Here is a 13,912-nt window from a genome sequence, read left to right as displayed (position 1 = left end):
TAAGATTGTATTATCAACCACTCCATTAATGCACTAACACAGCCGAGTGAAAAAAAATGTATTTTTATTTTTTTTCCACTAGTCCTCTTGCAAGTAGCACCGGAGCGACCTCATTAAATTTTAACTCGCACCTTAATAAATTAGGTCGCATATGCGACCTAATAGGTCGCACTACGGACCCCTACACACTGCATTGCTCTGACTGTAAATGCATATGTCCCGTTTATTTTGTATCAATAACTTGAACACGATAACTGCACCAGAGTAGGCCTAAGCAGGAAAGCTTCTTTTCGCACTGTGGCGATCCACACAACGGGGTATGAAAAGTCATCGTTCACTGTTGTGCTTGGTTGCCACGCTGATGGACAGAAACTATGGTGATTTTTAAAAGAAAGACTGCCTAAAGAGACTTTTCCAGCCGGAGTCATTATAAAGGCAAATGAAAAGTGCTGGATGGATAAAGGGATGATGATCGAGTGGCTGAGGCAGGTCTATGTAAGGCGACCTGGTGGTTTTTTCCACACATCACCATCGCTGCTGATCTGTGACTATCTCACAGACAATGTAAAGAAAGAAGTAAAAAATATTAATGCTGTGCTTGCTGTTATTCCGGGAGGTCTGACGAAGGAATTCCAACCGCTGGACGTCGGTGTGAACCGGCCGTTCAAAGTGAAGCCTGAATTATGGCTGGGTGATATATATATAAGATTTTAATATATATCGATATATTTTCAAACGCGATATGGTACGAGACAATATCATTTATATCGATTTAAAAAAAAAAAAAAATATATATATATATATATATTTTTTTTTTGTATGATTTTGATATAGATTATTTTGTGACAAATTGACTTGAATGTTTTATTAGAGATTTGCACAAATGTTTTGTTATTTGCACAACTATCAACCTCAGTTGAAAAGTCTGCCTGTTACTGTCTACACTGTATTAATTGTACAGTGTATTTTAATTGAATTGTTATGCAGGATATTTGTTTTATTTTATTCAAGAAGCATTTTTATTCTATATATGCAGGCAGTTTATTAGGGCCCGAGCACTTACAGTGCGAAGGCCCTATTGTATCTGTAGGAATTTTTTTTCTTTCTTCTGACAAAAGGAGGGCCTTTTTGCCCCCCTAAACGTGCCCAAAATTCACCAAATTTTGCATGCAAGTCAGGCCTAGCGAAAAATTTGATATTTAATGGTTTGCATTAATGGGCGTGGCAAAATGGCTCAACAGCGCCCCCTAGAAAACTTTGTGCCTCAAGCCCCACAATACGGTTTGACGTACATGAACGAAAATTGGTACACACCTGTATCAGTACACAACTTAAAGAAAAGTCTCTTGGTGCCATGGCCGAAACCCAACAGGAAGTCTGCTATTTTTAATTAATTGTGTAATTTTGGCGCAATTTATTGCATTCCTTCGGCAATTAATACGGCCCGTACCGTAACGTGCACCCAGGTGTGTTATACATCAAAATGTGCGTCTCCATCCTCCGACACCACGTATTACTTTTCTCTTTCAAAAGCGTTACCGTGGCGACGCTAGACGCCAAAAAGTGCGCCCACCCTTCATCTGATTGGTTCAGACAGAAAAAACTTTGTGCCTCAAGCCCCACAATACGGTTTGACGTACATGAACAAAAATCGGTACACATCTTTATCATGTCGCAACTTAAAGAAAAGTCTCTTGGCGCCATGGCCAAAACCGAACAGGAAGTCGGCCATTTTGAACATTCTGAATTAATCGCGTAATTTTGGAGCAATATATGCCATTCCTTCGAGAATTAATACGGCCCGAACCGTATCGTGAACCCAGGTGTGTTATACATCAAAATATTCGTCTCCATCCTGCGACTACGCGCATTACTTTTCTCTTTCAAAAGTGTTACCGTGGTGACGCTAGACGCCAAAATCCGTGCCCCCCCTTCATCTGATTGGACCATATTTGATAGTTCCCCAAAAGGCACCAAATTTGGCATGCAAGCCTGGCGATAAATTTGATATTTCATGGTTTGCATTAATGGGCGAGGCAAAATGGCTCAACAGCGCCCCCTAGAAAACTTTTCTCTGCCATAACTTTTGAATGGTTTGACAAAAAGAGTCGTGGGTGGTGTCACCTGAATCGGTATTGAGTCCTTGACCATAATTAGTGAAACTTAGCCCCGCCCCTTCTTCTGATTGGTTGTCCCTATTTTCTGCTATAACTTTTGAATGGTTTGACAAAAAGAGTCGTGGGTGGTGTCACCTGAATCGGCATTGAGTCCTTGACCATAATTAGTGAAACTTAGCCCCGCCCCTTCTTCTGATTGGTTGTCCCTATTTTCTGCTATAACTTTTGAATGGTTTGACATAGAGAGTCGTGGGTGGTGTCATGTCTGATATGCTTATGGGGGATGAGTGAGCCATGAGTGTGAGGGCCCGTTCATCGCTGCTTGCAGCTTTCATTTTTATTTCATTTGTTTTATACATTTTGATATTGTGCAGACCTCTGTTAATAAAGGAACCTGTGTGACATTTGGCACGAGGCTTTGTATTAAAACTGACTGTTTTTTTAAGGGTTTGCCTCAGAAGAAAATGAAGCTAACAGAGATGCTATGCTATAATACTTTGGGGGAAACCCCAATTATGGCACAGAAAAAATATCGAGATATATATCGAGTATCGCCATTCAGCTAGAAAATATCGAAATATGACTTTTGGTCCATATCGCCCAGCCCTAATTGGAGAGATGTTGGAAGATTGACGGACCATCTCAGCCAACGGTTCAAGTGAGAGCGCAAACAATAGTGGGCTCAGAGGGCAGCCTTGTCGGGAAGACCTGCAAACCTTAAATGGTGATGAACAACTCTTTCCCGTCAACACCAATGCTGTTGGGTTAGAGTATAAAACTTTAATATAATTAATGAATGTGGTACCAAACCCCATCTTTTCCAGCACTGACCATAGATAAGGCCATTCAAGGCGATCAAATGCCTTCATTGCATCCAGTGACAACACAGCGGCAGGTGAGCCTATGGTGGAGGCCTCGTCTATAATGTGCAGTCTCCTGACATTATCAGAGGCCAATCTTGTCCCAATGAAACCTGTTTGGTCACAATGAACTAACTTAGTCATATGACCTTGTAAACGGCGTGCAAGTACCTTAGCAAATACTGTATTTTGAGGTCAGAATTAAGCAGTGAAAGCGGTCTGTAATTTGAACACTGTAGGATCTTTATTCTTTTTCAATAATAAGGAGATAATAGCTAAATTAACATCTCTGGAAAAGGCTCCCTTTTCAATGGCATATTGAAATATATCAGATAATATTGGTCCTAATTCACTCCAAAATATAGCATAAAATTCAGGTGGGATCCCGTCAAATCCGGGAGATCGCTCTTTACGCATCTGGTCTATTGCCTCTTTAATCTCTTCTAGGGAGAAAGGAGCATCAAGGTTGGGAGCGTCCGAATCAGTCAATTTTGGTAGCTGAGTCATGGCCAGAAACTCATTGCACTTGTCTGCATTATGTATAATCTCAGAGGAATAAAGATCTGCATAGAATGAACGAAATGTTTTATTGACCTGTTTTGGTTCTGTAAGTATGGTCCCTTCTGTTGATTTAAATCTAACAATATCTGCAAACTGTTCAGTATGTTTGAGTCTTAAGGCCAAAAGATGGCTAGGCCTCGCACCATTAAAATAATAATTTTGTCTCGTACGCTTCATGAGAAACTCTGAATGCCGCTTAAGAATTGAATTAATTTCTTTTTTGACTAACTCCTTCTGAATCGCTATGTTGTCACTGAAGCTGCTTTGTAAAGATGCATCTAATGTCGCATTCTGAGCCTCCAATTTTTCCAGTTTTGCAGACCTCAATTTTCGTAAAGTGGAGGAATAAAGAATGGTTATAGCCAAATTTATAGCAGAAAATAGGGACAACCAACCAGAAGAAGGGGCGGGGCTAATTTGCACCAATGAAGGTCAAGGACTCAATACCGAATCCAATGACACCACCCATGACTCTCTATGTAAAACCATTCAAAAGTTATAGCAGAAAATAGGGACAACCAATCAGAAGAAGGGGCGGGGCTAATTTGCACCAATGAAGGTCAAGGACTCAATACTGAGTCCAATGACACCACCCATGACTGATATATATATATATATATATATATATATATATATATATATATATATATATATATATATATATATATATATATATATATACATATATATATATATATATATATATATATATACCATGAACCAGTACCCAGCAGGACTGGGGATCGTCTAAGGTCAAAAGGTCAGGGTTCAGATTTCTCCATTTTCCAGGTTAAAGTATATGTCTGTACTGACTCAGTCATGTGACCAGTTCTGGCTCAGGCAATGACTCAGCAGCTGAGCTCTGGTTGCTAGGGGCAACAAGAACCTCGACATGAGGAACATTCCGGTTTGGCTGTGAGAAAAACCCAGATTTTGCCTTGTGACAAGTTCTCAAATAACTCAGATTTGTGAGAAAGCCGTAGCTCCTAGCAGAAAAACAAAGACATCGTGAGAGACACAGAACCCGGCAGATTCTGACAATCCTAATTTTATTCAGATATTCCTTAAAATGTGTTAGTAACGGCAGTTCGAAAACAAAGTGAGATTTTTTGGAAGAAAACTTTTGATTACATTACAGCCAATGGAGGCCGAGGCAGGAATTTGTGCCCACCCCCCCCCCCCCCCCCCCGTTTAAATTTTGTGCATATCCCGCCTGTCAAAGTCACATTTTATGAATCCCAACACCTATGTCTACATTCTGACCAAAAATTATTTGTCCACCTTTCATGGCCTGGCCGTGACCTCAAGTTACAAATAAAAATTTGTTTTTTTTTGGCCGTGTTTTTGGGAATAACTTTGGGAAAAATTGGAATTTCAACACCAAAAGTCATAGCACACTATTCATGATCGAACCGCACGTTTCGATATATGATGCGCCTCGGTCGTCTGAAATCTGTAGGAGGAGTAGCGAACCGAAATCTGTCCGGAAAATGAATAAGCAGATGAATAATAAATCCACACAATAACAATAGTGCACAATAGTGCTCCTCCTCCATAGCTATGCCATAGCAATGGAGGAGGAGTGGCTCTGGCTCTGCCAGAGGCACTCCTCCTCCATTGCTATGGCATAGCTATGGAGGAGGCGTGCCTCTTGGCGCAGCCGTGGCACTAATTACAAAGATATGAGCAGTATATACAGTAGATTTAAAGAAAAGAAACAGTTAAAAAAAAGCAGGTAGAGTGTGTGTGAGGTAGACAGGCTGATATTGCACATCTTGTAATGTTATTGCATAAGTTATTGTCTGTTTGCTACTGAGAGCAGGCCTAATCTAAACTTGTATTGGTGAAACGTTCCTCCTTTTACTGTCAGACGGGTGTTGTCTCTGAGGATTCATGACATTCTTTGTTCCGTCTGTTTCCTTCTCTCTTGTTGTTTTTTTATTGCAGCTTAAATGTTTCACACTTTCACTTTTGTTTCCAGAGAACCAACATGTCTGCCGGCAGCAACCTGAGATCTGCAGATCAGTTCCTGTGCTCCATCTGTCTGGACGTGTTCGCTGATCCAGTCACCACACCGTGTGGACACAACTTCTGTAAAACCTGCATCACTCATTACTGGGATGGTAATGTTCTCTACAAGTGTCCCGTGTGTCAAAAGATGTTCGGTAGAAGACCTGACCTGGAAGTCAACACCTTATTGAGAGAGATGGTTTCTGAGTTCAGACGTGAAGCTCAACAGAAATCCAGCAGCAGCAGCTCAGAGCAACAAGCTGCAGAACCAGGAGAAGTTCCCTGTGACGTCTGCACTGGAACCAGACTGAAGGCCCTGAAGTCCTGCTTGGTGTGTCTGGCCTCGTACTGTGAGACTCACCTGGAGCCTCATCTGACAATGTCAGGCCTGAAAAGACATCAGCTGGTGGAGCCTGTGGAGAACCTGGAGGACAGGATTTGTACGAAGCACGATAAACCTCTGGAGCTGTTCTGTAAGACCGACCAGACATGTGTCTGCATGCTCTGCCCTGTTTTAGACCACAAGAATCATGAGTTTGTTCCTCTGAGAGAAGAATATGAAGGAAAGAAGGCAGAGCTGCAGAAGACAGACGCTGAGATTCAGAAGATGATCCAGAAGAGACGACTGAAGATTCAGGAGATCAAAGAGTCTCTGAAGATCAGTAATGATGCTGCAGACAGAGAGAAAGCAGAAGGTGTTCAGGTCTTCACTGATCTGAAGGCGTCTGTTGAGAGACGTCTGAAGGAGTTCATGAAGGAGATGGAAGACAAACAGAAAACTGCAGAGAAACAGGCTGAAGACTTCATCAAAGATCTGGAACAGGAAATCTGTGAGCTGAAGAAGAGGAGCTCTGAGGTGGAGCAGCTCTCACGCTCTGAAGATCACCTCCACCTCCTCCAAAGATTCTCATCCCTGGAAGATGCTCCACCCACCAAGAACTGGACAGAGGTCAGAGTCCATCCACCTCCATATGAGGGGACTGTGGTGAGAGCTGTGGAGCAGCTGGAGAAGAACCTCACAGAGAAGATGAAGAAGCTGTTTGAAGCTGAGCTGAGGAGGATCCAGCAGTTTGAAGCTGATGTGACTCTTGATCCTGATACAGCACATCCTGTACTCATCCTGTCTGATGATGGAAAACAAGTTCAATATGGTGATGTGGAGAAGAATCTTCCAGATAATCCAGAGAGATTCTCCCAATGTGTCTTTGTTTTAGGAAAACAGAGTTTCTCTTCAAGCAGATTTTACTTTGAGGTTCAGGTTAAAGGAAAGACTGAATGGGATGTAGGAGTGGCCAGAGAGTCGGTCAAGAGGAAGGAAATAATCACACTCCTGAGTCCTCAGAATGGTTACTGGACTGTTGGTCTGAGAAATGGAAACAAGTACTTTGCTCTTAATTATCCTTCAGTCCGTCTCCATCTCAGTTCTCCTCCTGAGAAGTTGGGGGTGTTTGTGGATTATGAGGAGGGTCTGGTCTCCTTTCATGATGTAGGTGCTGCAGCACTTCTCTATTCCTTTACTGGCTGCTCCTTCAGGGAGAAACTCCACCCGTTCTTCAATCCTGGTAACAATGATGGAGGTAAAAACTCTGCTCCTCTGATCATCTGTGCTGTAAATAAAACTGTCTGATCTTTGATACAATCAATCTTCATCAACTCTGAATGTTCATTTAACCCTTGTGCTGTCTTTGGGTCAAGGAAGGAGGGAGGGAGGAAGGAAAGAAGGAAGGAAGGAAGGAAGGAAGGAAAGAAGAAAGGAAGGAAAGAAGGAAGGGAAAAAAGAAGGATGGAAGGGAAAAAAGGAAGGGAAAAAAGAAGGATGGAAGGGAAAAAAGAAGGAAGGAATGGAGAAAAGAAGGAAGGGAGGGAGAAAAGAAGGAAGGAAGGAAGGAAGGAAGGGAGGAAAGAAGGAAGGAAGGGAGAAAAGAAGGAAGGAAGGAAGGAAGGAAGGAAGGGAGAAAAGAAGGAAGGGAGGGAGAAAAGAAGGAAGGAAGGAAGGAAGGAAGGAAGGAAGGGAGAAAAGAAGGAAGGGAGGGAGAAAAGAAGGAAGGGAGGGAGAAAAGAAGGGAGGGAGGGAGAAAAGAAGGAAGGAAGGAAGGAAGGAAGGGAGAAAAGAAGGAAGAAAGGGAGAAAAGAAGGAAGGAAGGAAGGAAGGAAGGAAGGAAGGAAGGAAGGAAGGAAGGGAAGAAGGAGAGGAGAGAGGAAGGGAGAAGGAAGGAGAGAGCAGGAGGAAAGAAGGAACAGGAGAATGAGGTGATTTTGACCCAAAGACAGTACAAGGGTTAAAATGATTAAGTTCCCTGCAAAGTTGTTTTATCTCAGTATCTAATTGTGTTTGATTGGTCATATCATTGGCGTTTCTAGCTTCTTTTTAGGAGTGCTACAGCACTGAACCCTAAAATGTAAGAGATTTTTATTTTTTGTTGTATGTTTAATAAGCTAAGGAAATGTCAAAACCATATACAGTATACAGGACTGTCTCAGAAAACTAGAATATTGTGATAAAGTCCTTTATTTTCTGTAATGCAAAAATGTCATACATTCTGGATTCATTACAAATCAACTGAAATATTGCAAGCCTTTTATTATTTTAATATTGCTGATCATGGCTTACAGTTTAAGAAAACTCAAATATCCTATCTCAAAAGATTAGAATATTCTGGGAATCTTAATCTTAAACTGGTTCTGGTTCTTCACTTCCCAAGAACCAGAACCAAGCTAGGTTCATCAGCGTTCAGTTATTCTGCTCCTCACCGGTGGAACAAACTTCCTGTAGACCTGAGGTCTGCTCCAACTGTAGATCCTTTAAATCAGGATAAAAACATTACTGTTTAATTAAATACTTACCTGCTGGACTCTACTGCCCTTAGTTTTTAACAACTTATGCTTTTTATTATTTTACTTCTTGTCTTATCATTTTATTTGTTATTTACTGTTTAATTGTGTCTTGCCGCTTTCAATGTTGATGTAAAACACTTTGAATTACCTTGTGTTGAATTGTGTTGTACAAATAAACTTGCCTTGCCTTACAAATAACCAGTACCTTAAATGCACCAGTGGATGAAAATAGACCAAACATAATAAAACCAGAGAATAATGTGCACTTAAATGAAATAAAATTTCATATAAAAACCTTTACCTTTTTTATAGTTTTTATTTTCTTTGAACCCTCAGTATTTTAACATTCAGAATGGTTACAACATTTGGAATACTTGAATGACTGAACTAAAGGGATGAAATGTTCCCGGCCAGGTCACGTCTGCTGCTGCTCCACCATGGCCTCACACGTCCGGCCCAGCTCTCCCATCTTCACCTTGGCATACTCGGCTCTGTTCAGAGCCATCTGGCAGTCCTTCCTGGCCGAATACGTAGAGCCCTCGTGAGGTTGACCTGTGGCTACCTGGTGAAGAGAGAAAACACAACTCAAATGAACTATTAATATATATGTTATTTTATTCAGAGCCGATCAAACGCGTTTTCCATGTAAACCTCAATTCAGAATTACTATTTCCATGTAAACATAGTTTAATTCTGAATTATTTAATTCGGAATAATTAATTCTGAATTAAAAAACATCATGTAACCGTGGCCACTGATTAGTATTTCATTCTGTCTATAATGGCCCTTTTGCACTAGTCCTTACTCGGCCCGACTCGGCTCGTCACGTCTCTACCCGCCTCCACCCGTTTTGTCCCCGTTTGTTTTTCCACAGCCAGGGGAGAAGTGGGCAGGTTGGGGTGAAGCTGCTGTGACGTACTCGAATGCGCAACCGCTTTGTTCGTGTCGGTGCTGATCAGAAATCAGCTGGAGCCGCGAGCGGCTGAGAGTAAAACAGCCCGTCTACATCCCTTTTTTAATTCTCTCGTCAGTCACCAGGTTTATGAACATCTGCACCTCAGAGTTGGATCACCAAACAGACGTTTTGCGCTTTATAATAAAATCGCTGCGAGCCGCGAGTTGCGCTCGCGCTGACTCCCGCTTCCTGATTCAAACGTCTGACGGCCCCGCCCCCGACCAATCAGAGGCGTGGAGGGTGGTGACGGCCCCGCCCCCCGACCAATCGGTGGCGAGGAGGTGGTGACGTCAGAAAATTTATAGTCCCGGCTCAGCCCGGATAGAACCTCGCCAGAATGGTTACAGAAATAGTATCGGCTTGGAGCGGCTCTATCCGTCTCAGCCCCTAGTGCAAACGTGCAAGACGGGGCTGTGGCGGGTAGAACCGAGCTGAGTAGATACTAGTGCAAAAGGGCCATAAGAGAGCCAGATTCTCGTATGCTCCGTTTCTATATTCTTAAAGAGACTGGAAAACAAACATGAATGTAATTATAACTTAAATAGATAAAAAAAACTTAATAAACTAGTGCTGTTCTGTGTGACCTGTGTGAGGTAGCGGATCTGGGCGCTCAGTTCACTCTCCACTCTGTTGATCGAGTTCTGGAATTGGACCAACTGTTTGTCCAGGAAACTTGCCACTTGTTTGTCTTTGGAGAGTTCCAACACAATGTTACCTGCAAAGAAACACACAGAACATTACCAGCAATATGAGTCACATATTTCAGATTTCACAGAAATGCACAACCACTTCAACACAAATCTTTTTATTTAAATATCGTCTGCTTTAGTCTTTATATTGAACGTCCATAACGGTCCAATAATATGCCAGTATTCCTCCAATAGCGTTCTTTTTTTTCTATTTTATATGGAGTAGCAGCAGTGTCAGACTTAAGTAGCCTAAATACATAAAAAAATCTATCAATCTATCTAGACCAGGGGTCGGCAACCCGCGGCTCCAGAGCCGCATGCGGCTCTTTAGCGCCGTCGTAGTGGCTCCTGGAGCTTTTTCAAACATTTTTGACCTTTTTTGCCTTTTTTTCCCTCTTTTTTTCCCTTTTTTCTTCTTTTTTTCTGTTTTTTTTTCTTTTTTCTCGTCTTTTTTTTCTTCCTTTTTCCTTTCCTTTTTAATCTCGACATTTCGACTTTTTTCTCGAAATTTTGACTTTCTTCTCGAAGTGCATAATGAAAAAAAAATCTTCCTCCAGTAATAACTAATACATGCAGCATGTGTTGTCTTCATTCTAAGGCTTATACAAGACTTTTCATTTTTTGCGGCTCCAGACATATTTTATTTTGTATTTTTAGTCCAATATGGCTCTTTCAACATTTTGGGTTGCCGACTCCTGATCTAGAGGTTCAGGTCTACAATTATTCCGTCTGGCGAGGTTAAACTAGGGTCGCCAACCGTCACTTGAAAAATTGAATCTTCCCGTATTTATAAACTAAAGTACGTCCCGTATTGAGCTGAAAAGGGAAGCACTTTGTCCCATTTTACTGTGAGAGTCAAAAAATAGTCATAAAATGCCAATGGAAAATGGCATTGAGCTGTTGAGTTTATAAGTTATTTTGTTCTGTTTTACTCCAACTGTAGCTACAGTCATGGCCTTTGAGGCACAAATATGTTTACAAGTTTTCTACAGACTTTCTTTTTGCACTAAAAATGTGCACGATTGCAGGATGGATTTTCTGCTTTCTTTCTATTGTTTCATATTAATTTATACCATTTTAAGTTAAGCAGGACAGGTTTCTGTTGAAGAAAGATACTTATTTTATTCAGTTCATTTTGTTCTTTTGTATTAAATGAATTGCTGACGAGCCGCTTGGTGGCACAGTGGGTTAACTGTGCACCTTTGCTGTATGTCATCCTCATTCATTCATTCATTCATTCATTCATTCATTCATTCATTCATTCATTCATTCATTCATTCATTCATTCATTCATTCATTCATTCTCTCTCTCTCTCTCTCTCTCTCTCTTAAAAATAAAAACAAAAAAAAGAAAGTTAATTGCTGGATAATAATTTGTTTTCCATGTGTTCATGGCATTCAAAAATATGCATCTAATTCAATTCAGGTTCAAGTCACATAGTTAAAAAATCGTTTCACTCACAAAAAAGGGGCTAAAGAAATTCCCCACGGTAGGAAAGGTTGATGAGGTGTCCCTGATTTATTTTACAGGGGGTTGGCAACCCTCGGTTAAATCGAAAACCAGCCTGTTGATAAGCTGTTTTCGATTAAAGAAAAGAAAAGAGTCTGGTAATTCACTGTTCTGACATGCCATTATTAACCAGTTCAAGCAGGCTGTTTAGAGTGCTGGGGAATAAATGGTGAATGATCTGCAAACTGCGGTGCAGTGTTTGGCTTTGTGGTCCTAAACGCTTTCACCTCTTCACTCATACACAGTACTGGAGTACTGAGGGGGGATGAGGGGGGATGCCCCCCCCCCCCCCCCTGGAATAAAAACAGTCCCAATCATCCCCCCTGTAAAACTGCCATCCCTCCTTTCCATCCCTTATGTCATTTCATCAATGAATGTGGTTTTACTGCTATTTCAACATTTAGAGTCATCACCAGAAAAATAACACCAGAAAAATAACTTATTTGACAATTTTCACCTGTTTCAGGTAAATATTCACTTGAAATAAGTAGAAAAATCTGCCAGTGGAAGAAGATTTATCTTCTCATTACAAGCAAAAAAATCTTGTTCCACTGGCAGATTTTTCTACTTATTTCAAGTGAAAATCTACTTGAAACAGGTGAAAATTGTTGTTTTTTGTTTTAAGTGTAATGAGATTTCTTTCTTTACTAAAATGAGACATTTTAACTAGAAATAAGACAAATATTCTTGTTAAGATTGTGAGTTTTTGCAGTGATCCATTTTACTTATCCTGTGAAGGACAGAGTCATATTGATAAGTTCAGAAAAGTGTTTTTTATTGTTGTGTTTTGATGTATTTGATGTAAGCCCAGTGGATATTTAAAGCTTACAGAAGGCTGCATTTAACTGCTGCTATGTCATTCCTGCAGTATTTCTGCAGCTGTTTTGGTCACTGCTATTATTTGTAATATATTATATTATATTATTTGTATTCCGTACTGATCATACATAACAACAGTAGCAGTGATCAAGTTTGTACATTGCAGTGTTTCTTTACCAGCACATTGCAGGATCATCGCTATCTCCTTCTCCACGTCCTCCAGAGATCTGAGCCGCTCATTCGCCATCAGGGATGTAGAAATACTCCGATCAGCAGACGGTCTACATAAACTTCCACTTTTCAATCGCAGGCAGTGTCTTCCAGAGCCGCTTAGCACAGTGTAGTAGTAAAATCTAGTTCACTAACAACAACTTCTTCTTCAATGGCGTTTATAGGCGGTTGGCAAACCAACTTGAAGGTGCATTACCGCCACCTACTGGACGAGTGTGGAACAGTAGACTAGCACAGTGGTCCTCAACCTTTTCCGTCCCGTAAAATACGGAATTGTCCTTTATTTGAGGAAAAAAATGTTGCGTCCCGTATTGAACTAATACGGGACGCGATTTGTCCCGTATTTTCATTAATTTTTACACCATATTCTATTTGAATTATTGAAATAAATTAACTTTTACACCATATTCTAGTTGAATTATTGAAATAAATTAACTTTTACACCATATTCTAGTTGAATTATTGAAATAAGTTAACTTTTACACCATATTCTAGTTGAATTATTGAAATAAATTAACTTTTACACCATATTCTTCACCTGTAGGCTATATTATACATCTGGGCTGATGTGGACATACAGAGCATAGGAGGATATTTCAGTTGCTAGTGTGGTTGTCTGTCTCTACAGTCATGAAAGTTCAATTAAAGCACTTTAAACTTTAAATCAAAGCATTTTGTTTTTCATATAAACACATTTTTATTCAGTTTAGAATTTTTAGGGCTTTTTTTTTGGCTCCTGCGCTGCTGAAATCAGGGCGTCCCTTATTTCTATTTCTGAAAGGTGGCAGCCCTAGTGATGTACCCCCTGTGAAATATTTTTTCAGCCAAGTACCCCCTAACCAGCGCAAAGCACTTTTGGTTGTAAAAAAAAAGACCTAAAACAGAGCACTGTGCCATCAGTAAGTGATTTATTAAACATAAAAATATTGCTGCTATGCTTCAACCACGACTCCATCGTTGGTCCAGGTGATTGACAGGTGAAGCCAGGTGATTGACAGGTTAGGTGGAACCATCCTGGTGTGGGGCCTACTCCTGAAGAAGATAAAATTCATTTTATGAATTTAGACTTATATTTTCCTCAATTATTTATGAAATATTTATTTTTAAAGGATTTTTGCATGGATGCTACTTTTTTAAATATATGTATATTTTAAAATCTCACGTACCCCGTGTAGTGCCTTCACGTACCCCCTACAATGTAGAATATACACCAGTGTGGCTCAGAGCTGTAATGACACAAAGAAACCAGTGCGAGGCAGCAATGTACTAAACCGTGCCTAGTCTGCCGGAAATCTAAAGAAGAAGAAGAAAATGTCATCTGGTCG

General features: G+C 40.6%; 2 protein-coding genes across 2 annotated transcripts; one reads left to right on the top strand and one right to left on the bottom strand.

Annotated features, from left to right (window-relative positions):
* Positions 1-5,430: 5,430 nt before the first annotated feature.
* On the top strand, positions 5,431-7,280 carry LOC133420541 (E3 ubiquitin-protein ligase TRIM39-like). Its single transcript, XM_061710234.1, has one exon. The coding sequence runs from the start codon at positions 5,529-5,531 to the stop codon at positions 7,173-7,175; it is 1,647 nt and encodes a 548-aa protein (XP_061566218.1). The 5' UTR covers positions 5,431-5,528; the 3' UTR covers positions 7,176-7,280.
* A 1,399-nt stretch (positions 7,281-8,679) lies between these two features.
* On the bottom strand, positions 8,680-12,744 carry med11 (mediator complex subunit 11). The gene is made up of 3 exons (XM_061709922.1): positions 12,534-12,744; positions 9,923-10,053; positions 8,680-8,945 (listed from the first exon to the last, which is right to left on the bottom strand). The coding sequence occupies exons 1-3, from the start codon at positions 12,601-12,603 to the stop codon at positions 8,799-8,801; spliced, it is 348 nt and encodes a 115-aa protein (XP_061565906.1). The 5' UTR covers positions 12,604-12,744; the 3' UTR covers positions 8,680-8,798.
* Between the last annotated feature and the right edge of the window lie 1,168 nt (positions 12,745-13,912).

This window comes from Cololabis saira, chromosome 20 (assembly GCF_033807715.1).
Source record: "Cololabis saira isolate AMF1-May2022 chromosome 20, fColSai1.1, whole genome shotgun sequence".
NCBI classification, from domain to species: Eukaryota; Metazoa; Chordata; class Actinopteri; order Beloniformes; family Belonidae; genus Cololabis; species Cololabis saira.
This window is presented reverse-complemented; position numbering and strand designations above follow the sequence as displayed.

Coding starts and splice junctions, on each gene's coding strand:
- LOC133420541 (XM_061710234.1), top strand. CDS start 5,529: ATGTCTGCCGGCAGCAACCTGAGATCTGCAGATCAGTTCCTGTGCTCC.
- med11 (XM_061709922.1), bottom strand. CDS start 12,603: ATGGCGAATGAGCGGCTCAGATCTCTGGAGGACGTGGAGAAGGAGATA. Junction 10,054..12,533: donor GATGATCCTGCAATGTGCTG/GTAAAGAAACAC, acceptor GTTTCTTTGCAG/GTAACATTGTGTTGGAACTC. Junction 8,946..9,922: donor AGATCCGCTACCTCACACAG/GTCACACAGAAC, acceptor TCTCTTCACCAG/GTAGCCACAGGTCAACCTCA.